This window comes from Mastigoproctus giganteus, chromosome 3, assembly GCF_048544385.1.
Source record: "Mastigoproctus giganteus isolate SK-2022 chromosome 3, ASM4854438v1, whole genome shotgun sequence".
Taxonomy (NCBI): Eukaryota; Metazoa; Arthropoda; class Arachnida; order Uropygi; family Thelyphonidae; genus Mastigoproctus; species Mastigoproctus giganteus.
This window is the reverse complement of record NC_143577.1, coordinates 22,328,463-22,356,397: the sequence shown is the minus strand read 5'-3', so window position 1 is coordinate 22,356,397 and position 27,935 is coordinate 22,328,463. Positions and strand designations below refer to the sequence as shown.

Below are 27,935 nucleotides of genomic sequence, written 5' to 3'. Positions count from 1 at the left end.
AACATGCTGATGTAGAAAACAATCATCCAATAAATCCATAAAAGCCTTGCTTGTGTGTGAGTGACCAACCCTCAAATTCCAGTCAATATCTGGGAAATTAAAATTTCCCCTTATAAGACTCTCTGATTTACTGGCCCACTCTATTTCCCTGTACAGTTTCTTATTATACTTATCAGATTCATTAGGCTTATAACACACTCCTATGCTCAATTTTAATCTCCCAATGCTTATGTCACACCAAACTGACTCGACACTGCACTGTCCAGCAATGTTGACTGGGTTCACTTCCTTGGATTTTGTGTTTCTTAACTAATAGCATAACCCCTCCTCCCTTCCTATCCTGTCTATCCTTTCTGTACACATTGTACTCCCAAAATTACAGTTCTGCATTCCTTATATCTGTGTGACACCACATATCTGATATCCCAACAATATCTGCTTTTGATGTTTTGACAATACCTCAAATTCATCAAATTTATTTACCAAACTCCTAGCATTGGTGTACATGCAAATATACATGCAACTGTTCCTATTCTTAGCTACCCTAACACAACCCATGTGTTTACTTGTACCGCAATGACTCCCAGCAGTCTCTGAAACACCTTGCATCTTGTTTTCCAGGCTGCTGCTCATTCCAATAGAAGCAGTGTAAGAATCACTTTAACGTCTGCCAGTGGCTACTGTTAATCTATTAGTCCTTGTATCCCCCCAAGCTAGCAGTTTTCTGACCCACCTAACACTGTATCGATAGCATCAGCAAATATTCTTGCACACTTTCTATTTAAGTGTATCCCATCCCTGTAGAAGCAGTCTCTCCTGTAACAAGTACAGACCAGGCTGAAAAAAATTCTACCCCTTGAGCCTTGCACAATCTTTCCAGGGCTGAGTTGATCGACATATGGAGGGAGTATATGATCGGCTCTCATCATATACTCCCTCCTATCGTGTCCTGTCATATACTCCAGTCCATGGCAGGGTTGTTAATGACAGTAATGGCAGTGTGCTACTGCAACAGGATCTAGATAATTTGGGCAGATGGGCTAAGAAGTGGCAACTGAAGTTTAACCTTGACAAATGAAAAGTACTGCATATGGGTAGACGTAACCTGAGATAAAAGTACCAACTGTGTGGTACTACACTTAAAATGGTAGAAAATGAAACAAAACCTGGGAGTAATTGTGCAGTCAGATATGAAGTTTTCTGAGCAATGCAGACAGGCTGCCAGGGCAGGTCATGTGGTTTTGTCAATGATATATAGGAATTTTTCTAGCAGGGAAAAGGAGGTGATTGTCCCTCTGTATAAGGCAATGGTCAGGCCACGCCTTGAGTACTGCGTACAGGTCTGGAGGCCTCATTTCGGGAAGGATGTCGATTTGCTTGAGCGTGTACAGAGAAGAGCAACAAGATTGATGAGGAGAATGAAGGGATCCTTTTACCAAAAGAGGCTTAAGTTCTGCAAATTGCAGTGGCTGGAGACTAGGCACCTGCACGGGATCTGATTGAGGTGTATAAGACCTTGAATGGGTTGAGCACGCTGAATTCTGATGGGATCCTTCCACTTGTTCAGATTACGAACCTAAGGGGGCATAAATTCAAATTAAGAAACAGATGTAGAATAGATGTGCGGAAATTTGCCTTTAGCCAGCGGGTGGTTAATTGCTGGAACTAACTTCCATCTGTTGTTGTGGAAGTCGATAGGTTGAATAAATTTAAGGAGGAACTGGACAGGCATTTGGAGGGAATGGTGTGATTTCAACTCTAATTCACGGCTTTTTTCCAACAGTGACCTTTACTTGTTAAGTAATTCCACCAGTCTTCTACTCTTAATATCATTAGTCCCAACTAATGAAATTTATGGAATGCATGGGCTGTTTTAGGGTAACTAAGAGTAAGAACATGTGCATGTATACTTGCATGTACACTAATGTTGGGCGCAGTGTAAATAAATTTGATGAATTACATATTGAGTAAGTCATCAAATGCGGCATTGTAGTAATAGCGGAGACATGGTGTTACTCAGTGATGCTGAATTTGAATATGAGGAGTACATTGTATAAAGGAAGGACAGAGAGGCAAGGAGTGGTGGAGGGATTGTCCTTAGTAGAGAAGAATATTAAATCTAAACCTGTGCATCCAGTTGAATTGGGTGCCGAGTTCAATACTGAGTCAATGTGGTGTAATATAAGTAGTGAGAAAACAAAATTGAGAGGAATGTGTTATAGGCCTAATTACTGTGATTATAGCAAACAGCTACATAGGTAAATGGAGTGAGCCAACAAATTAGAATGTCTCATAATCAGGGATTTCTACTTTACAGTTGTTCACTACAATTTGTGAGTCGGCCACTCACACGCTAGCCAGATTTTGTGAATTTCTTGGATGACTATAGTAGTAGTAGTAACAGAGGCATTTGATGCAAGAAAGCAAGCTATAGCATCAGCAAAAAAAAAAAAAAAAAAATTCACAAATTCATTCCCTCTAAACGTTTTTCCAGTTCCTTCTTGAATTTATTTAAGCTATCAACTTCCACAATGACAGATGGAAGTTTGTTCCAGCAATCAACTATATGCTGGATAAAGGCAAATTTCTGCACATTGATTCTATAACTGTCTTGCCACAATTTGAATTTATGCCTACTCAGGTTTGTAATCTGAGAAAGGGGAAGAATTCTATCAGAATTGAGGCTGCTCAACCCAATCAATGCCTTATACACCTCAACCAGATCATCTGCCTAGTCTCCATACACTGTAATTTGCAGAACTTCCCTTTCTTAGTAAGACCATCCTTTCGTTCTCCTCAACAATCTCGTTGCCCTTCTTAGTACTTGCACAAGCAACTCTACATCCTTCCTAAAATGAGGCCTCCAGACCTCTATGCAGTACTCAAGGTATGGCCTGACTATTGCCGTATACAAAGGGATAATCACCTCCTTTTCCCTACTAGCAAAATTCCTGTATATCATTGACAAGACCCCATGACCTGCTCTGGCAGTCTGTCTTCACTGCTCAGAAAATTTCATATCTGACTGAGCAATTACTCCCAGGTCTTTTTCATTTTCTACCAACCGAAGTGTAGTGCCACACATTTGGCATGTTTCTTTGGGATTACTTCTACCCACATGCAGTACTTTACATTTGTCAATGTTAAACTTCAGTTGCTACTTCTCAGCCCATCTGCCCAACTTTTCTAGATCCTGTTGCAATAGCACAATGCCATTACTGTCATTAACAACCCTGACAACCTTTGCATCATCTGCAAACTTCGACATTAAGCCTGATATACCTTCATAAATATCATTGATAAATATACAAAGCAGCAGTGGACCCAACACCGAACCCTGGGTGACTCCACTAATAACGTTAGTCCATGAAGAGCAGCATCCACTGATAACCCACTCTCTGTCTTCTCCCGCTCAACCACCCTTTTATCCATTCTAACAACTTGCCCTTGATGCCATACTGCTCCAATTTATGCAGCAGTCTTCCATGTGCAACAGTATCAAAAGCTTTTTTGAAATCCAAGTATATGAGATAAAAATTATTTTTTGCATCCAGTTCCTTTGCAACCACATCATAGTATCCATTCAAATTTGTCAGACAAGACTTTTCCTTACAAACCCATGCTGTGTATGAATTATCACTGCAGTCTTGTACATTTGTATAGATGATTCTGCAATGTATCTTTAACCAGTGACTCCATTATTTTACCTAGAACAGAAGTTAAACTAACTGGTCTGTAATTACTCGTGTCATCCTTCAATCCTCCTTTGTGAATTGGGGATATATTTGCACTTCTCCAATACTTAGGGTCCTCCCCTGAATCCAAGGATGCTCTCATAATTATGGCTAAGGGTTTGCTTAGTTCCTTTGCTGCCTCCTTTAATATAACTGGATAAATCACAGCAGGTGCCTTGCTTATGTGTAAATTCAACAATTTCTCCTCCACTTTGCTCTCAGTTATTGCAAAATCATTAAGCACCCTGTTACAGTTTGATAAACTTCTGGCATTTTCCTCACTTAATAACTCCTCATGTATGAATGTAGATGCAAAATACTCATTCAGTTTGTCAGCTATCTGTGCAGAATCATCAACAGTCGAACCATCAATATAAAGTAGACCAATCTGATTCATCCCCTTCCTTCTAGAGTTTATATAATTAAAGAAGACCTTGCTGTTTTTTTTAGCATACTTTGCTAAAGATTTCTTGTAATCTGCCTTTGCTTGCCTAAATACCTTTGTGACTTGATTACAGACTTGCTTATATCTATTATAGGCTTATGTGTCACCTGATAATTTATATGCATCCCATGCATTTTTTTTTCTCTGCCACAAGTCTCATTAGTTTATCTGACATCCGTTTAGGCCTAAACCTTGAACAGTATTTCTTAGTTGGTATCAAAAACCTGGTAGCTTCCAAGGTTTAGATCTTTGAATGTTTCCCATTTAGAATTTGCTGCTGGTAACATCATCAGTTGGTCCCACTGTATCCAATTTAAAAACTGTCTGAGACCACTGTAGTCACCTTTGCGGAAAAAAAAACCCTTCCCCTTACCCCTGATGGTAGTTACATCTTTAAGTAAATCCCACATCAGTACACTGTGATCACTGCCACCTAGTGGTTCCTGCAAATTCTTAATGCAAGTATAATCACTGCTGATAATCAGATTAAGAGTATTACCACTTCTGGTTGCCTCTCTAAAGTGTTGGTATAGAAAACAATCATCCAATAAATCCACAAAAGGCTTGGTAGTGTGCGAGTGACCAATCCACAAGTTCTAGCCAATATCTAGGAAGTTAAAATCCCCCATTAGACAATCTGATTTACTGGCCCACTATCTCTCTGTACAGTTGCTTTGTTGTACTCATCAGAGTCATTAGACCTATAACACACTCCTACTCTCAAATTGCTTTCATGGTGCTTACATCACACCAAACTGACTCAACTTGGCACTGACCATCTATGTCTACTGGATGCACTTCCTTAGATTTTATGTGTTTCTAAACTAAAATAAAAACCCTTCCTCCCTTCCTATCTTGTCTATCCTTTGTATACACATTGTACTTCCCAAAATTCCAATTCTGCACTGATTATATCAGTGTGACACCACGTCTCTGATATCCCAACAATATCCATCTTTGATGTCTTGACCAGCACTTCAAATTCATCAACTTTATTTACTATAAGTGTACATGTAAGTATGGGTGTGGCATCGGTGTGCATGTAAGTACACAGGTATACATGTCTACAGCAGCATGTTAGAAAGGCATCAAGAGGAAGCAATACTCTTGATCTGGTTATCAGCAATGATTCTTCATGCATTAAGAATCTGCAGGTAAAAGACCCATTGGGTGGCAGCGATCACAGTTTACTAATGTGGAATTTAATTAAATACATCACTACTGTCAAGTGTAAATGGAAAGGGTGACTACAGAGACCTGAGGCAGTTTTTAAATTCTATACAGTGTGACCAACCCCTGGGGTTACCAACAGCAAATTCTGAATGGGGAGTAATCAGAGAAGTAAGTAAAGTTGCTACTAGGCTTTTTATACCAACAAAAGAAATACGGTTCATGGTTAAGACCTAAATGGATGCAAAATGAACTTTAGAGACTTGTCGCAGAGAACAAAAATGCTTGGGATGGATATATATTATCAGGTGATACAGAAGCCTATGTTAGATACAAATTAGTCAGTAATCAAGTTACAAAGGAGGTTAGGCAAGCTAAGGCAGATTACGAGCAGTCTCTAGCAAAGAATGCAAAGAAAAACAGCAAACACTTCTATGCTTATATTACTAGTCATATATAGAAGTAAAGACCGATTGAATTCAGCAGTGTGTCATGTTAGCATTAGCATTAGTAGAGGCATTTGATGCAAGAAAACAAGCTTATGCAGCATCAGCCAAAAAAAAAAATAAATAAATAAATAAAAAATAACCACTTCCACTTCACCCCTCTGTTCGTTCGAAATACCTGTCCAGCTGAGCCTTAAACTTATTTAGGCTATCAACTTCCACGACAAGGGATGGAAGTCTATTCCAGCAACCAACCACCCATCTGGCTAAAGGCAAATTTCCGCACATCTATCCGACATCCGTCCTTTCTCAATTTGAATTTATGCCCTCTCAGGTGATTATTCTGAGCAAGAGGAAGAATCCCATCGGCATTGAGCATGCTCAAGCCATTCAAAGCCTTATACACCTCTATCAGATCACCTCGCCAATGCCTAGTCTCCAGACTCTGTAATTTGCAAAACTTAAGCCTTTCTTCGTAAGAGCAACCCTTTGTTCCATTCACTAATCTTGTTGCCCTTCTCTGTACTCATTCCAGAAGCTCCACATCCTTCTTGAAATGAAGCCTCCAGACCTGTATACAGTACTCAAGGTGTGGCCTGACCAATGCCTTATACAAGGGAATAATCACATCCCTATCCCTGCTAGAAAAATTCCTGTATATCATTGACAAGACACCATGAGCTACTCTTGCAGCTCGTCTGCACTGCGCAGAGAACTCCATATCTGCCTGCACAATTACCCCCAGGTCCTTTTCATTCTCTACCACTGTCAGCGTAGTACCACAGAGTTGATACGTTGATCTGGGGTTACTGTTTCCCATATGTAGTACTTTACATTTGTCAATGTTAAACTTCATTTGTCACCTCTCAGCCCATCTGCTCAACCTTTCCAGATCCTAGTCTCCAGACTCTGTAATTTGCAAAACTTAAGCCTTTCTTCGTAAGAGCAACCCTTTGTTCCATTCACTAATCTTGTTGCCCTTCTCTGTACTCATTCCAGCAGCTCCACATCCTTCTTGAAATGAAGCCTCCAGACCTGTATACAGTACTCAAGGTGTGGCCTGACCAATGCCTTATACAAGGGAATAATCACATCCCTATCCCTCCTAGAAAAATTCCTGTATATCATTGACAAGACACCATGAGCTACTCTTGCAGCTCGTCTGCACTGCGCAGAGAACTCCATATCTGCCTGCACAATTACCCCCAGGTCCTTTTCATTCTCTACCACTGTCAGCGTAGTACCACAGAGTTGATACGTTGATCTGGGGTTACTGTTTCCCATATGTAGTACTTTACATTTGTCAATGTTAAACTTCACTTGTCACCTCTCAGCCCATCTGCTCAACCTTTCCAGATCCTGTTGCAGCAGCATAGCATCAGTAGTGTCCTTAACAAACCTGCCAACCTTTGTATCTTCTGCAAACTTGGACATTAAGCTTGATATACCATCATCAATATCATTTATAAATACAGAAAACAACAGCGGACCCAACACTGAACCCTGAGGAACTCCACTTATAACATTAGTCCACGTTGACCACTGTCCATTGATTACCACTCTCTGTCTTCTGCCACTCAACCATCCCTTTATCCATAGCAGCAATTTGCCTCCAATGCCACACTGCTCCAATTTGTGCAGCAGTCTTCCATGCGCAACAGTATCAAAAGCCTTTCTAAGATCCAAATATATAATATCAAAGTTATTCCCTGCATCCAGTTCTTTTATGACTACATCAGAGTATCCAATCAAATTGGTCAGACAAAACCTGCCCTTAACAAAACCATGCTGTGTCTGAGCTATAACTGAATTTTTGTCTAGATGATCCTGCAGTGCTTCTTTAACCAGTGTCTCCCTTAATTTTCCGGGAACTGAAGTTAAACTAACAGGTCTATAATTACTTGTGTCAGCCTGTGATCCTCCTTTGTGAATTGGGGTTACATCTGCACATCTCCAGTCTATGGGTACCTCCCCTGAGCCAAAGAAGCTCTCATAATTATGGCTAGGGGTTTGCTTTCTTCCTTTGCTGCCTCCTTTAATATAACTGGATAGATCCCATCCACCCCCGGGTGCCTTTTTTATGTTTATCCTCAACAATTTCTCCTCCACTTTCCTCTCAGTTATTAGAAAATCATCTAGCTCACTGCCAATGTTTACTTCACCTACGACATTCCCCTTCCTGAATAACTCCTCATGTGTGAATGTAGATGCAAAATACACGTTTAGATTGTTAGCCACTTCAGCAGGATCCTCAACTGTTGAACCATCAACATCCAGTGGAACAATCTGATTCATCCCTTTCCTTCTTGAGTTTAAATAGGTAAAGAACTCTTTTCTGTTTTTCTTTGCATCCTTTGACAAGGATTTCTCATAATCTGCCTTTGCCTGCCTAATCTCCTTTGTGACTTGGTTACAGACCAACTTATATCCATCATAGGCTTCCATGTCACCCATCAATTTGTATGTATCCCATGCATTTTTCTTCTCTGCCATATGTCTCAATAGTTCATCTGACAACCATTTAGGCCTGAACCTTGAACAATATTTCTTGGTTGGTATGTAAAGCCTGGTAGCTTCCAAGATTAGTTCTTTGAATGCTTCCCATTTTGAATTTGCTGTTGGTAACATCTTCAGTTGGTCCCACTGTAGAGAATTTAAATACTGTCTCAGACCATCGTAGTCACCTTTATGAAAGCAATAACCCTTCCCTTTACCCCTGATGGTAGTTACCTCTTTGAGTAAATCCCACTTCAGCACACTATGATCACTGCCACCTAGTGGTTCCTTTATCTGCAGATTCTTAATGCATGAAGAATCACTACTGATAATCAAATCAAGAGTATTACTCCCTCTATTTGCCTCCCAAACATGCTGATGTAGAAAACAACCATCCAATAAATCCACAAAAGCCTTGCTAGTGTGTGAGTGACCAACCCACAAATTGCAGTCAATATCTGGGAAATTAAAATCCCCCATTATAAGACTCTCTGATGTACTGGCCCACTCTATTTCCCTGTACAGTTTCTTATTATACTCATCAGAGTCATTAGGCCTATAGCACACTCCTACTCTCAATTTTGATCTCCCAATGCTTATGTCACACCAAACTGACTCAACACTGCACTGTCCAGCGATGTCGACTGGCTTCACTTCCTTGGATTTTATGTGTTTCTTAACTAATAGCATAACCCCTCCTCCCTTCCTATCCTGTCTATCCTTTCTGTAGACATTGTACTCCCCAAATTCCAGTTCTGCATTCCTTATATCTGTGTGACACCACGTCTCTGATATCCCAACAATATCTGCCTTTGATGTTTTGAGCAATACCTCAAATTCATCAAATTTATTTACTAAACTCCTAGCATTGGTGTACACGCAAGTACAGATGCACCTGTTTCTATTCTTACCTACCCTAACACACATGTTGAAGTATTCTACAAAAAAAGCATTTAGGTAAATTCCTCTTTACTTCTATATATGAATGTACAAATGTAGCTCTCGTTGAGCATCATAGCTCTGTTTTTTATTTATATTAACAGTAGAAGAAAGGGGTTGAGTCACATTTGGCTACTTCATGTCTATGTGTAAACTGTTGATGACCCTGCTCAGGTTGTGGACAAATTGAATATTTGGCATCTCCATTCACACATGAGAAATTCTTTAGGGAAGGGGAAGCCAGAGGTTTATCAAATTCTAATGTGGAGCTAAATGACTGTGATAACTGAAAGGAAAGTGGAGAAGAAATAGTTAAGGATGGACATTAAAAAGGCACCTGCGACATATGGAATCTATCCAATTATATAAAGGGAGGCAGCAAAGGAGATAAGTTAACCCTTAGCCATAATTATGAGAGCTTCCTTGGATTCAGGTGGAGGTTCTTGTGGACTGGAGTGTGTGAATATATACCCAATTCTTAAAAAAGAGATCAAAAGGCGACATGAGTAATTACAGACCACTTAACATGTTCCAGGGAAAATAATGGAATCACTGGTTAAAGAAGTAATGCAGAACCATTTGGACAGGAATGCAATTACACTGTAATCACATCGTGGATTTGTCAAGGGGTGGTCTTGTATAACCAATCTGATAGGTTACTATGATGCAGTGACCAAGGAACTGGACAAAAAAATAATTTTGACATAGTATACTTGGATTTCAAGAAGGCTTTTATACTGTTGCACATAAAAGATTGCTGAACAAATAGAGCAATGTGGCATTAAGGGCAAGTTACTGTTGTTATAAAGGTATAGTTAAGTGGAAAAAGACAGTGAGTAGTTATCTGTGGGCACCGCTAATAGTCATAGTTAAGACACAGCATGAGTTTGTTAAAGGGAGGTCTTGTCTGACCAATTTGGTTGGATACTATGATGAAGTCACAAAGGAACTGAATGCCAAAAATAATTTTGATATCATATACTTGGATTTCAGAAAAACTTTTGATACTGTTGCATATGGAGGAAGACTGCTGTACAAATTGGAGAGGTATGGCATTAAGTGTAAGTTGCTACAATGGATAAAAGGATGGTTGAGTGGGAGACGACAGAGAGTGGTAATCAATGGAAACTGCTCTTCGTGGACTAAAGTTACTAGTGGAGTTCCCCAGAGTTCAGCCATTGTTGTTTTCAATATTTATCAATGATATTGATGAAGGTATATCAGGCTTAATGTCTAAGTTTTCAGATTATACAAAGGTTGGCAGGGTGGTTAATGATAGTCATCAGTGTGAACTACGGAAACAAGATCTTGGAAAATTGGGTCAATGGGCTCAGAAATGGCAGATGAAATTTAACATTGACAAATGCAAGATACTGCATATGAATAGCAGTAACCCCAGAGTAACTTATCAATGGGCCCCTCAATTTAGTTCCTTCTAGAGCATTCACCCTGTCCTTCAAGCTCTCATATAGGCCCATAACAACGCTGAGTTTTTGTCTGATTTCATTACACTCCTTGCATTGCGCACACACAAAGACATCGCCCATGGCAATATCACATCCCATACCTGATTGCTCCACAAACATCATGCAAGCAGTGCATTTTTAAAGGCTGTGATTCAGAGGGCAACTGCCCCCCTCAGTTCTCCTCTGAGCCACAGTACTCCCATTAGCTTGAGCGTTTTGCTTTGCGCCTCTGGTCTGAGTCATGATTTCGATTTAATTTCAATAAAATTTCAATTTCAGTACAAAATTATAACCCTAAACTTTTATCGCAACACAGTTATAACGGTATATATATTTTTCAGTATCAAGTATTAATTATCTATGAGTTCCCTTTATATAACTTCTGTATCAAGTTATGTATTAATTAATTATGTTACGTTTGTAATCTAAGTCGTTATATATATTTAGTTAAAAGTACAATTTAATTGACAACAAAGTTTAACAAGTTTAATAGATTTTACTGATTAATTGACAATATTATACTATACTGTACTAACGCTATCTAGTTCAGAATATAACGTATCGTATAACAAAAGCGGCAAGTTACAAACAGTAAATCTACGGACACTTAAGTATTAATTAACTTCCAAATCTCGCTGTCTCAATTCCGAATAAACTAACAATCCTGACTAGGTCTATAAGCTATTTATAGAAAATAATTTGATGTAAAAAATGGTCAATAAAGCGGCTAAATATGGCTAAAAAACTTCTCGTTCAGCGGAGCTGCAACTTGTAACACGTGGATTTGATACCCTTACCGATACTTTTATGCAATTACGAGGCCGAGTAAGGAATAAATAGACCAGATTAATCAGAAAATCACAAAATAATGCTATACTACTAAATTTAAATCAAAATTTTTAGAAAAACAATAATTTCGAATCAATAAATAAGAAAAATCCACTGAGCGGCTTTGAACACGTCTGGCTTCCACTAGCCTCGTCAGCGTTTTTGCATCATTTGACATTACTACTAGTAAAGCATGTTATGCTGTTAATGAAAACACAATTGCAAATTGTTTCAGGTTAGCTGGATTGGATTTTCTTTCATAAGTTCTGTTGTAGAGAGTGGTGGTGGGAAGGTGTAAATGCTCCAGGTGATAGCTGGAATGTTGTCATTTTTTTTTGGAAAAACTGAAGTAGTTTCATTTTATGTCAGAGATATTGAAATTAGATTGTATTTAACTAATTCAGGGATGGTTTCTCAGATAATAACACAAGACCAGGGGACTGAAACAGAAGACGATGATGATGATGATGCAGAAGAAGGAATTAATGTGCCTACCTGCCAGGAAGCTCGGATGGCAGATGCACTGTGTAGATTTACTGAAGGTCTTCCAACTGCAACAGAAAATAATTTCTTTGTAATAAATCATATTGATGATAGTGTGTAATGGGAATCGATGGAAAAATGCACCAGGTCCTTCTTAATGAATATTTTAAATATTGTGAGTGTATTTACTTTTTTAATACAGTGTAATACCATTCTGTAGTTATAAAATTTATTTTTAAAATATTTAGTTAAAATTTGAGGCATAAAACAAGGCTAATTGTATTTTTGCTGTTTTGTTTATATAGTAAATTATTTTAAATAGAAAAGCAGTAAAGTTCAATAAGTTGAATTTTCAGTAACTCAAAGTGTTATTTTATCTTCCTTCAAATTATAGTAATAGTATTTGCCATATAGTGCAAGGAAGCAGAGGCAGCGAGGCCATAAGACTTACCGGGGAAACCCCGGTGGGCCGGAGACAAATGAAGGCCGATGTGATTTTGGCCATAAACACTAGTATGAGGCCGCTCCAAGTTTTCCCCAGTAGGAATTTTTGACCTGGTTCACCTCTGCAAGGAAGTCACAGGCTTTTGCTACACTGGCAAAAAAAAAAAAAAAACAATCAATAGATAAGAAAACCAAATTATATGCTTCCCTCCTCGCACATATAAGTATCTAGTTGACCTTTGAATTTATTCAAACCGTCAGCCTCAACTACCTGCAAGGGCAACTTTTTCCAACTATCAACAACTCAATGGCAAAAAGAAACTTTCCTAGAAGCTAATCTAAACCTGAAGTCCTGTAATTTTAATGTATGATCCCTAGTTCTGGTATTCTTTAAAACCATGAGAATTCCACCTTCATTCATTTTACTAATCCCTCTCAGAGCCTTATAAACCTGAATCAGTTCACCTCTGAGAATGTCCGGTTGCCAAGCTCTGTAGTCCACATAATAAAAAAACATTATCCATACAAAAAAGTTATCCAGAGTCTGCTATATGTTGTGTACAGAGGTAAAAAAATATTCAGTTTTGGAAGCATGCCTGGCCAAGATTGCAGTGACAGTAGCAGAATGCAAATATACCTCACTGAATACAATAAAAACATTTAATGATTTTTCTGAAAAAATTTGGATACCATCAGCAAAAAAGGTATTACAGAGCTATACATTACATAACCCTATTTGGGGAGTTCTTCAGTAGTAAAGCAATAATTAATTAAAGTTTACACAGCTAAAAAAAAAAGTTTTCTCGTCTATGTGGCATCATGACTGCCAAGTGAGTGCTAAATCATATTTAGCAGTCATGTGAGTTTGAATCACAGTTCTACTTAAAGAGAGTGTGCTACTGCACTCTCTTTAAGAGTGCAGTAGCACACTCTCTTTAAGTTAATTGCTCATGACCACTTGGCTATATCACGCTTTTATATAAGAATTATTATAGAGATATTTAAGTTTTAAAATGCTCTGCCAAAGCAGGTCCAAGGTATATATACCTTAACATCCAGTTCTCCACATCACTGTATTCTTGGCCCATCCTCATCTCCCTATATCCATTTCTCTCAATAATTTCTGTTTTTTTTTTTTTTTTTTTGTTTTTTTTGTTTAATGAAAACCCCAAACATGAAAGGTATTAGAAAAAGGGTGAAGATACTTGTTGACCTGAATTTCGGCAGGTGGCAGTTTTCAGAAAATACATCGGTATGAAGGTTGTTCCAGAAAACAGAAATCAAAGGGGTAAATGAAGAAAAAGAAAAGTTGATGGTGTGCTTAAAGTTGTACAGTAAATGGATGCTGAATGGTTGAAGCATGTGTTTGGACTGGTTTGGAAGAGAGTGGATGAATTACAGATGCCAGTTTAGAACAGTGCCTATGGAAGTAACTGTAGCAAAAGCATGTAGCAGAAACAGAATGGGTCATTAATTAACCTAAGTGCCCTCTTTTGAACGGAGTCTAGAGGCCTGAGAGAGGTTATTGGAGCACTGCCCTAGATGTGGGAACAATTCCATGGTAGGGTGGATTTGAGATTTGTACAGAGTGAATAGCTGTTTATAAGAAAAGTAATGCTGAGGGAAAAAAAAGAAAACATGGTTTTTTAGCTGCAGATGAAGCAATATTGTTGCAAGAGATTAGAAGGTCATGGTAAATGCTTCGATTATACTTAGATTGCTAAGTATAATCGAAGTTAAGTAGCAGTAGACTTTTTTGCAAGATATAAGACAGGATGGGGTTTTAGAAGGATTGAAAATTAACTAAGTTATCTTTACCTCCATTGAAGAATTACCTGGAGACCAGCAGGCAAAGAATTGGTGGTGGATATTCAAGAAATTCAAGCCATTTACAGGACAATGTTTCTCAAACTAGAAGGTGTGCAATGAGCTATCACCCATGCAGTGGAAGAATGCCATTAATATACAAGAGCAAGAGTGGGAGAAAGAAATTGAAGCTTGAGGAACACCAGCATTAGTGGAGAAGTTAGAAGATAGAGTGCCATCTATTATTACCTGCAAAAAGCAGTCCAATTGCAAATAAGAGTTGGCAATCCATAAGACAGGGAGCTTGTTTAGAAGGTCTTAATGCCAACCATGATCAAAAGCCTTGGAAATGTCAATAGCAACTGCTTGAATTCACTAAACGTTTTCATTGAATTTGTCCATTGATAAGTCAACATATCACCATTGGGTCAACACTGATGGAATCCATATTTATGATCATTGATCAGACGGACTGATTTCAAGATATTTCAGGAGTTGGCAGTTAATGGATTTCTCAATTACTTTTCTCAATTACTATTAAAGGTAAATGCAATGGTACAATAATTAGATGGAAGGGATTTGTCACACTTTATAGGAAGTGGTTGGATATGAACAAATATGCAAGCAGAAGGAAGAACACCAATGGAATAAAAAAAGTGTCAAAAGGCAACACCAAACAGAAGAAGGCTGAGAATTAAATATTTCATTTTGAAAATGAGCAGAGAAATGCCATCACAATCCAGAGCTTTCTTCACATCAAGATTGTTTGAAATTCTTTTGATAGAAGACTACAGGAAGCACTGAGTGGCATGTACTGGGAGATGGTAGGAAGTGCTTACCAAGATTATCAATACAGGAGTTAGAATGAAAATAGGATGCTAGTAAATTGGCTTTTTCTTTAGAGGAGGGGACACAGAACCATCAGGTTTTCAGACAGGTCAGAGTATAGATAAAAGTTAGAGCCAAGAGCTTAGGCAAGAAACCAGAATGCTCCACTACCATTTGATAAGAAGCAAGTTTTCTACTTTTAGCCTATTTAAAATCCAATGTGGATTAATTAATAACTGTTTTAGAATTGTTGTGAGCTTTAGTGTAGGCAGAAAATGAATCTGAAGTTTTATATGCAAGCCAACTGCAATAAGCAACATTCTTATCTTGAACAGCCTCAGCACATTTACTGGAAAACTAATGTTTAGATAAAGGATGAGATTTTAATGTGATATGTGGAATAAAGTATTTCATTCATACAAGAATAATTTCAGTGACACAATCTGAGTAAGAGCATTGACACCAGAAGATTTAAAGCACTAATCCAACCATGGAAGAGAAGAACAGTGTATTGAAGTGAGATTAGCAGTGATCACAATGTATTTACAGATGTAACTACCATAAGGGTAAAGGGAAGGGTTTTTGCATTCGTAAAGGCAAAAAACTGTCTGAGGCCACTGTGACCCCAGTGGCGTCAGACATTTTTAAATTTTATACAGTCTGACCAACTAATGATGTTACTAACAACAAATTCTAAATGAGGAGCATTCAAGGAAATAATCATAAAAGCTACTACCATCAAAGCTTTAAAAAAAAAGGGATGTCAGGTGAACTAATGAGGCTTGTGGCAGAGAAGAATGATTCATGTGATGCATATAAATTATCACATGTTGGAATAGCCTATGATAGATACAAACTAGTCTGTAATCAGGACACAAAAGAAGCTAAGGCAGATTATGGGAAGTCTCTGGCAAAAAATGAAAAGAAAAGAAGCAAAGATGTCTTTATTTATATTAATAGTTGAAGGAAGGGTTTGAATCACACTGGTCCACTTTATGATGATCCTGCTCAGGTTGCTGACAAACTGAACAGTTATTTTGTGTCTACATTCATTCAGCGTTGGCCAAGATTTTTGCAGCTCCAGCGAATGCTAAGTTTTTATATATATTTAGTCATTTTATTGACTTAATTGTTATACTAAATTATTTTCTATAAGTAGCTTTATTGTCCTAGTCAAGCTCCTTGGTTTATTTGAATTTAGATAGCGATTTTCAAAGTTAATAATTTAGTTTCCATAGATCTTACCATTCGTAACTTGCCGCTATTGTTATACGATATGGAATAGCTTAACGTAAATTCTGAACTTCACAGTGTAAGGTTTAATGTAAAACTAAATAGTGAAATACATAGCACTGTATTAGAAATCTGTTAGATTAGTATAGTACAGTATTATCAATTAATCAGTAACATTTATTAATCTTATTAAATTTCACTGTTAATTAAATTATACTTAAACGGAATCATGACCCAGACTAGAGCAGCAAAGCAGCGAGCACAAAGTAGTGGTAGTATTGTGGCTTGTGGGAGAACCTCAGGGGGCGATTTAAAAAAAAGTGTGAAATGTGAAATGTTTGCAGACCTGTCTAGAACAGGATATGATCTAGCCAAGGAGGATGTCTTTGTGTGTGTCAGGTGTAGAGACTGTGAGGAAATTAGGCACTAACTCAGAGTTCTGATGGGCGTCTATGAGAGTTTGAAATGTAGGGTATATGCCCTCGAAGAAATTAATATGAGGGGCCCATTAAGCTCTCAGCTGCCCAACTCGACACAAGAGCTCACTCCTATGCATTATGCAACACAGCAGCAATCTCCAAGGAAGAATGCGCTGGTCCCACAGGAAGTAGTTATTGTTGGTGACTCTACTGTCAGGGAGACATGGAATGTATTATGCAAAAAGGATAGGCGGAACAGGACCAAGGTATGTCTGTCAGGGGCAAAAGTTGATAATGTTGTAGGGCAGATATCATCTTTTAAGGGAATAAAAGGTGATATTGTTGTACAAGTTAGCACTAATGACCTTAAGAGTAAGAGATCAGAAGATTTACTTAGAATACAGGTCAATGCTGAAAAAAAGTCATGGGTTAGGGTTAAATTTGAAAGTGTTAGCAATTCTGCCCAGACGTGATAGGAGGGAGTATATAATGAGAGCCTTGTCAATCAATTCGGACTTGGAGAGATTGTGCAAGGCTCACGGGATAGACTTTTTTTCAGCGTGGTCTGTGCTTGCTAACAGGGATGTGTATCCCATCCCTGCTTCTACAGGGATGGGATACACTTAAATAGAAATGGTGCAAGAATATTTTCTGATGCTATCGAGGCAGTGTTAGGTGGGTTGGAAAACTGCTAGCTTGGGGGGATTCACAGACTAAAAGATTAACAGTAGCCGCAGGCAGAGGCACTGCTTCTATTGTAATGAGAAGCAGCCTAGAGAGCAAGTTGCTGGGGATTTCAAGAGCTGCTGGGAGTCATCATGGAACAAGTAAATACATCGGCTATGTCATCATGGAACAAGTAAATACATCGGCTATGTTAGGGTAACTAAGAGTAAGAATAGGTGCATGTATACTTGCATGTACACCAATGCTAGAAGTATAGTAAATAAATTTGATGAATTTGAAATGTTGGTCAAGGCATCAAAGACAGGTATTGTTAGGATATCAGAGACATGGTGTCGCACAGATATAAGCAGTGCAAAATTGGAATTTTGGGAGTACAATGTGTACAGAAAGGATAGACAGGGTAGGAAGGGAAGAGGCTTATGCTATTAGTTAAGAAACACATAAAATCTACGGAAGTGCACCCAGTTGACATGGGTGGATAGTGCAATGTTGAGTCTGTTTGGTGTGACATAAACACTGGGAAAGGGAAAATGAGAGTATGAGCATTATATATACCAAATGACTCTGATAGACCTAATGACTCTGATGAGTACAACGAACAGTTGTGGAGACAAAACGAGTGGGCTAGTAAATCAGAATGTCTTGTAATGGGGGATTTTAACTTTCCATATATTGACTGAAACTTGTGGGTTAGTCACTTCCATGCTAGAAAGACTTTTTTGGATTTATTGGAGGATTGTTTTATACAGCAACATGTTCGAGGGGCAACCAGAGGGAGTAATACGCTTGATCTGATAATCATCAGTGATTATTCATACATTAAGAATTTGCAGATAAAGGAACCACTAGGTGACCGTGATCACAGTCTACAGATGTACGATTTACTTAATGATGTAACTTCCATCGAGGGTAAAGGGAACGGTTTTTGTTTTCGTAAAGGTGACTACAGTGGTCTCAGACTTTTTAAATTCTATACAGTGGAATCAACTGATGATGTTACCCCTAGTGAATTCGAAATAGGAAGCTTTCAGGGACTTAATCTTTGAGGATTCTAGGCTTTTCATACTAAGTAAGAAATACTGTTCAAGGTTCAGGCTTAGATGGATGTCAGATGAATTAATGAGGCTAGTGGCAGATAAGAAAAATGCATGGGATGCATATAAATTATCAGGCGAAACATAAGGCTATGGCAGATATAAGCTAGTCTGTAATTAAGTCACAAAAGAGGTTAGGCAGACAAAGGCAGATTTCAAGAAATCTTTGACAAATGATGCAAACAAAAACAGCAAAGAGTTCTTTACTTATGTAAACTCCAGAAAGAAGGGGATGAATCAGATTGGTCCACTTAACATAGATGGTTCGACTATTGATGATCCTGCTCAAGTAGCTGATAAACTGAATGAGTATTTTGCATCTAGGCGCCTCTGTAGCCAGGTGGGAAGGAGCAGCAGTGCGTAGCACACGCTTCTTGATTAGACAGGGGTTCGAGCCCGTCACCACCAAATACGGAGGATGCGGAAAGGTCAGGGAATGACCACCGCATATTCCCGGAGCAATATGGCCTTAGTTTTTTAGGAGCATTAGCAACTAATGCTAATGCTCCTAAAAACCAAATAACAAACAAACATTTTGCATCTACATTCGCACAAGGAAAGGTCAGGGAATGACCACCGCATATTCCCGGAGCTTTTTTTTTTTTAGTTATTGGCGCATTGGCTTCTGTGGCCATAATGCACCTCCCAAGGTTTTTGCAGTACTTTCATCTAAGCCCGAGGCAGGATTCGAACCCGCAACCTTTGGGTTGTCAGGCAGGCACTTTACCCACCTGGCAAACCCGGTCGGCCTTTTCCCGGAGCAATATGGCCTTAGTTGCTAATGCTCCTAAAAACCAAATAACAAACAAACAAACAAACATTTTGCATCTACATTCACACAAGGAAAGGTCAAGGAATGACCCCAGCATATTCCCAGAGCAATATGGCCTTAGTTGCTAATGCTCCTAAAAACCAAATAACAAACAAACATTTTGAATCTACATTCACACAAGGATTTATTCAAGGAGGGGAATGCCAGAGGTTTATCAATCTCTAACAGGGAGCTAAGTGATTTTGTAATAACTGAAAGTAAAGTGGAGGAGAAATTGTTGAAGTTAAACATAAAAAAGGCACCTGGGGTGGATGGAATCTATCCAGTTATATTGAAGAAGGCAGTGAGGGAAGTTAGCAAACCCTTAGCCATAATTATGAGAGTATCCTTAGATTTAGGGAAGGTCCCCATGGACTGGAGATGTAGAAATGTTTTCCCATTTCACAAAGGGGGGTTCAAAGAATGACAAAAATAATTATAGATATGTTAGTTTAACTTCTGTTCTGGGGAAAATATTGGAGTCAAAGGTTAAAGAGGTGATACAGGATCACATAGACAAAACTTCAGCAATAGTACTGACACAGCATAGGTCTGTTAAGGGGAAGTCTTTTCCGACCAATTTGATTGGATACTACGATGCGGTCACAAAGGAAATGGATGCAAAAAATAATTCTGATATCTTATACTTGGATTTCAGGAAAGCTTTTGATTCTGTTGCACATGGAAGATTTCTGTACAAACTGGAGCAGTATGGCAATAAGGGCTAGTTGCTGCAATGGATAAAGGGATGGTTGAGTGGGAGATGGCAGAGAGTGGTAATTAATGGACACTGCTCTACGTGGACTATTTTATTAGTGGAGTCCCCCAGGGTTCAGTGTTGGACCCTTTGTTGTTTTGTGTATTTATCAATTATATCAATGAAGATATATCAGGCTTAATGTCCAAGTTTGCAGATAATACAAAGGTTAGCAGAGTTGTTAATGACACTAAAGACCGTATGCTACTGCAATATGATCTAGAAAAGTTAGGCAGTGGGCTGAGAAGTGCAATTGAAGTTTAACATTGATAAATGTAAAGTCTGGCACCTCCGTAGCCAGGTGGGCAGGAGCAGTAGTGCATAGCACACGCTTCTTGATTAGACCGGGGTTCGAGCTCGTACCCACCAAATACGGAGGATGTGGCAGGTCAGGGAATGACCACCGCATATTCCCAGCCCGAATAAAGGGTGAGGGTTGGCGTCAGGAAGGGCATCCGGCCGTAAAAATTGCATGCCAAAAAAATAAAAACACTGACCCCACATAATAATGGGAAAAAGGTGAGGGAAAAAAAAAAAAAAAAAATGATAAATGCAAAGTCTGTATATGGGTAGCAGTAACACAAGAGTGTGTGGTACTGCACTCAGGGAGGTGGAGAATGAAATTGTAATTGTGCAGTCAGATATGAAGTTCTCTGACCAGTGCAGATGGGATGCCAGAGCAGGTCACGGAGTTTTATGAATGATATATAGGAATTTTGCTAGTAGAGACAAGGAGGTAATTATCCCTTTGTATAAGGCAATGATCAGGCCACACCTTGAGTACTGTGTTCAGGTCTGGAGGCCTCATTTTGGAAGGATGTAGAGTTGCTTAGAATGCGTACAGAGAAGGGCAACAAGATTGGTGAGAGGAACAAAGGGGTAACCTTACGAAGAAAGGCTTAAGTTTTGCAAGTTGCAGCATCTGGAGACTAGGCACCTGCAACGTGATTTGATTGAAGTGTATAAGGCCTTGAATGGTTTGAGCAGGCTCAATGCTGATGAGATACTTCTCCTTTCTCAGACCATGAACCTCAGGGGGCATAGATTCAAATTGAGGAAAGACAGTTGTAGAAAAGATATTCAGAAGTTCCCCTTTAGCCAGTGGGTAGTTGATTGCTAGAACAGATGTCCATCTGTTGTTGTGGAAGTTTATAGCTTAAACAAATTTAAGGCTGAACTAGAGAACTATTTGGTGAAATGGGAAGGGTTTTTTTTTTTTTTTGACTGATGCTTTGCTGATGCATAAGCTTGCTTTCTTGTATCATATGCCCTAACTAATGCTAATGCTAATATAGTTCTTTAGGAAAGGGGATAGAGAAGTTTAGCAAACTCTAGCAGGGAGCCTAATGATTTTGTGATGAATGACAGCAAATTGAAAGATAAATTCTTGAAACTAAACATAAAAAAAAAAAAGGTGCCAGGGGGATGGTACCTCTCCAATTATATAAAAGGACACAGCAATAGAGGTAAGCAAACACTTAGTCATAATTATGAGATAATCTTTGGATTAGAAAGTTCACTGTCGAGGGGAGATGTGTAAATCTATCTCCAATTCACAAAGGGTTATCAAAAGGTGACATGAGTAATTACAAGCCTGTTAGCTTACCTTCTGTTCCAAGGAAAATAATTCAATCACTTATTAAAGGACCATCTAGACAGGAATGCATTTATATTGCAGTCATAGTATCGATTTGTTAAGGGATGATGATGTCTGACTAATCTGATTGGATACTATGATGCAGTAACAAAACAATTAGCAGAAGAGCAGTGTGGCATTAAGGGCAAGTTACTGCTATGGATAAAGGGATGGTTAAGTGGGCAAAGACAGAGAGTGGTTATTAATGGACACTGCTCTTCATGGACAATTGCTATTAGTGGAGTCCTCCAGGGGTTCAGCACTGGGCCTATTGTTGTTTTTTATATTTATTAATATTGATGAACGTCATTATCAGCCATTTTCAATCCACTGCAAGATAAAGGCCTCTCCAGAAACTTTCCGGTTCCTTCTGTTTTGTGCAATGGCCATCTATTTACTACCCACAAACTCATGAATTTCATCTATCCATCTCTGCCATTGTCTTCCAGGTTTTCTTCTAGCTCCTCTTGGGTACCATTCTGTTATTTTCTTAGTCCATCTGTCATCATGTCTTTGAGCTATGTGTCCTGCCCAAGGCCATTTTAGTTCTTCAGTTTTGATAAGAATGTCCTTTACTTCAGTTTGCTGCCTAATCCATGTGTTTCTCTTCTTATCTAACAGTCTGATTCCCAATATAATTCGTTCCATTCTTCGCTGTGTAGTTCTCAGCTTCTCTTCCATTCTTTTGGTGAGTGCCCACGTTTCACTTCCATGTCATGGTGGGGAGTATACATTGGTTCATTATTTTATGTTTCAGACAAACTGGTAATGTATCACTCTTCAGTTATTGAAGATATTGCTCTTCGACACCCTTGTTGATATACCTTTGAATTCCGAAATGTTGTTTTTTATATCTTTATGGACCAGAAACCCAACTCCACCTTTGCTCCTTTCACTGTTTCCATTGGTATACAGCAGATTTCCACTTGATAAACTTATAAATGATTCATTTCTTCTTCTTGTTTCAGCCAAACCGATGATATCCCAATTCACATTTTCTAGTTCCTTTTCCAGCTCTAATATCCTGTCTTCACTGATGAGCGATCTTACATTGTAACAGGCCAAGTTCAGTTTCCGTGCATGGCAGCCTGGTCATACCCAGAGATTCTTAGCACCCTCTGCTTCCACTCTGATCCTCTCGGTAATGTATGATGGGTTTTTGTTTTTTTGGCTGATTCTGTGTATTCTTTCATTCTTGCATTAATATCCACTACTTATACTAAGTTATAATATAAATTTGTCTTACAAACTGAGAACAAAAAATAATACTTGAACAGTTTTTCAATAATTTTGAAGAAATACTTACGCTCCACCAAAGAGTTGCATCCCTAAAAGTGCAAATATGAGGATGAAAAGGAAGAGCAGAAACAGGAGACTGATGATGGAACGCATGCTGCTGAGGAGGGAAATCACCAAGTTACGGAGGGACGACCAGTACCTGATGAATATAACACATACAAAAAATGTTTTGGTTTAACGGATTTTTTTAATTACATTACATAAAATTTGGTGAAGGTAAAGAAAGAAACTAGAAAACATCTACCAGCAAACTGCTTTTCTGCAACTTCCCACTACATTTGCTAAATAGAGACGTGTCAATTGTATACTGATAAGGTTTTCCCTCTAGTCATTCAGTCAGCAGTATTCCAATATCTGCCATGGTAGAAGGCAAACAGGTATGACACTCTTTAATAGCTAATGTATGTAACTATCTGCTGAGTGGAATGTTTGAATGGCCAATTGAAAGAATGAAGAAAAACATTTCACAGGTGGGCTGCTTAATATTTGCAAATGAGTGATTGAATAATATGTGCAAGTAACAGACAATAAATTGATTGGTGTGTAGGTGTAAGAGACTATAGCATTGTAGGACAAGTGATTGACTGATGTAATGATTCTGATTAATCATCATTTAATGGAAAGCAATATGCAGATAGGGTTCCAGTAGTTTATGGATAGTTTTCCATAGTTTCTCTCTTTACCTTTGTCCACAGTGTAATTAATATCTTCACACTAAATTAGATGTGATATTCTTGCTAATGTTAACCAAATCGGAAATGAAGCTTGAAAAAGTTAACCAAAACAGTGGTCTATTTATGTTGACTTAAAAGACACCAATAATATGATTTTAAAATTTTCTAGATTTTAGAAACATATACATATAAAATATAAAGTGGTTGAGCAGCTTTGGTGATACACATTTGAATGAATATTAAGCACTAAGAATTGAACTTATTTGCTTCTGTAAACATTTACTATGCCTAAAAAACTGTAAGTAGTTTAGATAGCAGCAAATTGTGTCATGTACAGTCAATTTACATGACAGAAAATGTCATGTAAAATCCTTGGTAATGTGGAATTAAATCTATTGTTTGTGAGCATCATCATGGAAGGGATTAACCATAGATTTAATAAAGCATACATTTTTATAGCTGTACTCACAATGGGCAGTTTCCTACAGCCAGGTGCAAAACTGTAAACCTGCAAGTGTTCTGAATGCTCCTCCCCACACATGATCTTAAAAAACAATACTAAACAGGACACTGGGTTCCTAACTCTCCCCTCCCACCACCATGGTGGCAGACCTGTTGATATGATAGTTTCACCACTACACCTAGCTGCAATTTGCAGCTAGGTGTAGACAATGAACAAGAGACAATGAACAAGATTCTAGATGGAATAATCTACCAAGACAATCCTGATCATGATACTGAAGTACATAGAAACATTATCACTGAGAATCAGGGCTACTTGCCCTTGGCCACAGAAGAATCCTTCAAGAAGAGGAGGTTGTATTAGCCATAAAAAAAAAAAAAATCAAAAATGGAAAAGCTCCTGGACTGGACCTCATCGAGGAGGAGTCCATCAAACACCTTTGGTCTGTTGCAACCAATGTTCTAGTACAACTATTCAACATACTTAATGAAGGCTCCTTTCCTATATGTTGGAAACATGCCAACCTCAGGCTTTTACCCAAAGATCCAAATCGTCCTACTGGCACAGCCAAAGCATACCATCCATTACTCTACTGCCAATATTAGGAAAAGTATTTGAGAGGTTACCTCATCCATCTTCAGTCTGTCTATGAAACCAAAGGACTCACCTCTACACTCCAGTTTGGCTTCAAGCAGGGGTGCTCAACTATTGATGCACTACTGAAAACCACTCAGTTAGCAGATAATTCTGATGCCCCTTACATACTGGTGATTTTTATAGATTTAAGGGAGCTTTTGACACCATCTGGTGGCCAGTTATCTTGCGGCGAGCCAGAATATCTGACTGCTCCCTCAACGTCTTCAAATGTCTTACAGATTACTTCTATAACAGAAAAGTTACCATGAAAACAAAATTTCACAGTATCACCAGGGGCTGCCCACAGGGCTCTGTTCTGGAGCCAGCTGTTTGGAATATGATTCTAGATGAATGGCTCCTGCAGGACTTCCCCCATACCACACAGCTCTCATATGCAAATGACCTGGTTATCGTTGTTGAGGGGCCCTATTCATGCAGCTATTGAGACCAGAACCAACACAGTCTTGAATGCCCTGTCGATTTGGGCTGAAGAGAATAAGCTGGAAATCTCTACGGATAAAAGCAGAACCCCTGCTTCTCAAAGGCTGTCTTGACATCAACAGACCACCAACCATTCGTTATAAAGGACATGCACTCAAGAATCAACATTCATTCAAATATTTAGGTGTTACCCTAGATGATCACAGAACTTTCATGCCACATCTAAAGTCCATGAAAGAGAAGGCCAAACATTATATCAATATGCTTGCTCACTTCACCCCCAAAGACTGTGGTCTTAAGGGACCTGCACTCCACCTTTTTTTTTTATCCAGCTGTTTTTGTACCATTCGTAACATATGGCGCTGCCATATGGTTCCATCATTTGTTGATCATCAGCACTAGGAACGTTATTCTGCAGATACAACGGTTGATGTTATTAAAAATGACTCTGTCTTATAGAATGGCATCAACAGCAGCACTACAAGTATTAATAAGTTGTATCCCCCCCCTTGACCTCCAAGCGGCCTTCACAGGGCTTTCCCATGCCATCAGACAACTAACACACTTTACACTTTATCTTTCCATTGCACCTACCCAACTTTGCAGGTCTCCCTTGTTCTGCAAGCTGTCTTCCTTTCCCTGGCCTTCTGTAGGCTCCCAGACCAGGGGTGAGTCCTACTTCTCCCTTCCCACCTCTTCTTTCCACTGGAGGATGCCTTCTTTCCTCATCCTCCTCCTTTTACCTACATTTACTCCACCACTTTTACTATCTTCCCCACTCTCTTCCATTTTTTTCTTCTTTTTTGTCTCTGTCCAGAACGCTCAGGCGACCCTAGCAGAGATCAGCCAGAGTATGAAGGCAGCCTGGCTCACCTCCCAGTGGTGGTGGCGGGAAACGTAGGGTTCCACTAGGGGCCCCTGCAGTGAAGTAGCCAGAGACACAACAACAGAACATAACACAATTCTGCATAAACCAGATTACACTTTTTCCTGGCTTATGCAGTAGTTCTGCATTCCATCACAGAGTACATATGGTGCAGATATGGGAAACCACAGGGTGGCACTTAACCCTAAATACTATGCCACACTACTGTTAAGCTATTATATAAAACCGTCTTCCTGCCTGCCATAACGTATACTGCTGGTGTGTGGGAACCAGAAGCCCACCATGGCTGTCAACAGAAAACAAGAGCTTGCAATACAGTAAGCACGCACGCTCTCCAGGCCCTGACGGGGGCTCTTCCCCTAGACCTGGAAATAGTCTTCCGTGGCCTAAAATATCAACTCTCCAAGGGATGGGAGGCTAACCACCTGAACTTCACCATGGACCTTGACACCAAACACAACACAGAACACAAGCATCTCCTCACACACCTCAACCAGACCTGGCAAAACTGCTGGCAGACATAAACCTTCATTCCCAATATCTAATTGGTTTATTCAAATTATCCACCTTGGCTTTCTCCTGGACTTCTCGCTACCTACCTGATGACTGGCCATGGCACCATAAGAGAAAAACTCCATGGATTTGGATAAGTGACACCCCCCCTATGCCACGGCAGTCTACACGAGACATGGGGACACTTGATGTACGACTGCCCACTGTACGAGGCTCTCTGCTGCCAATTTATAACCACCACCTGAATAATGCTACAAGACCAGGAATATCTGATCCTAACCGAAAGAGATACCTATAGTGCCTTCACTCAATATGCATAAGACCTCTTCATGAGAAGGCGGACTCTCCCACATCCACCACCACAACAGCAACAACCATGAATAACCTACCGGCACAAACTTTGGCCAGATTACGTCTAGAAGCTGCAACCCCACCCTCACCAGCCCAGTGCCAATAACAGCAAACAATACAAATTGAAAAGTAACTGCCTCAGGAGAGCAAAAAAAAAAACATAATAAGAGGATTATGTGAACCAGACCTGACCCACGAAAGGTGCACACCCAATACGTGGGTCCCCCGGATGGGACACAGTCCCATGAGTGACTTTCTAGTCAGTTGAATTGACTGCGATGTCCTTGGCGTATACAGCCTGGAACAATCTGCTCATCAGTGATTAGACTTAAGAGTATCATATAGATGACATTGCCTCATCAAAAATTGCTGATTGCTGATGCTGTCGAGGCAGTGTTAGGTGGGTTGGAAAACTGCTAGTTGGGGGGGATACAAGGACTAATAGATTAACAGTAGCCACTGGCAGAGGTGGAAGTGATTCTTGCACTGCTTCTATTGAAATGAGCAGAAGTCTGAAAAACAAGATGCAGGATATTTCAGAGGCTGCTGGTAGTCATTGCGGTACAAGTAAACACATGGGTTGTGTTAGGGTAGCTAAGAATAGAAACAGGTGCATGTATACCTGCGTGTACACCAATGCTAGGAGTTTGGTAAATACATTTGATGAATTTGAGGTATTGCTCAAAACATCAAAGGCAGATATTGTTGGGATATCAGAGATGTGGTGTCACACAGATATAAGTAATGCGGAACTGGAATTTGGGGAATACAATGTGTATAGAAAGGATAGACAGGACAGGAGGGGAGGAGGGGCTATGCTATTAATTAAGAAACACATAAAGTCCAAGGAAGTGAAGCCAGTCGACATCGATGGACAGGGCAGTGTCGAGTCAGTTTGGTGTGACATAAGCATAGGGAAATCAAAATTGAGAGTAGGAATGTGCTATAGG

The 27,935-nt window shown here is 39.2% G+C and overlaps 1 protein-coding gene across 1 annotated transcript in view; it reads right to left on the bottom strand.

Moving 5' to 3' along the window:
- LOC150087800 (voltage-dependent calcium channel type A subunit alpha-1-like) overlaps positions 1–27,935 on the bottom strand; it is a 1,442,149-nt gene that overhangs the window by 1,199,020 nt on the left and 215,194 nt on the right. The window contains exon 11 of the mRNA XM_090369204.1: positions 23,029–23,160. Coding sequence (XP_090225330.1) covers positions 23,029–23,160 — 132 coding nt within the window. The remainder of the gene's footprint in view (positions 1–23,028; positions 23,161–27,935) is intronic.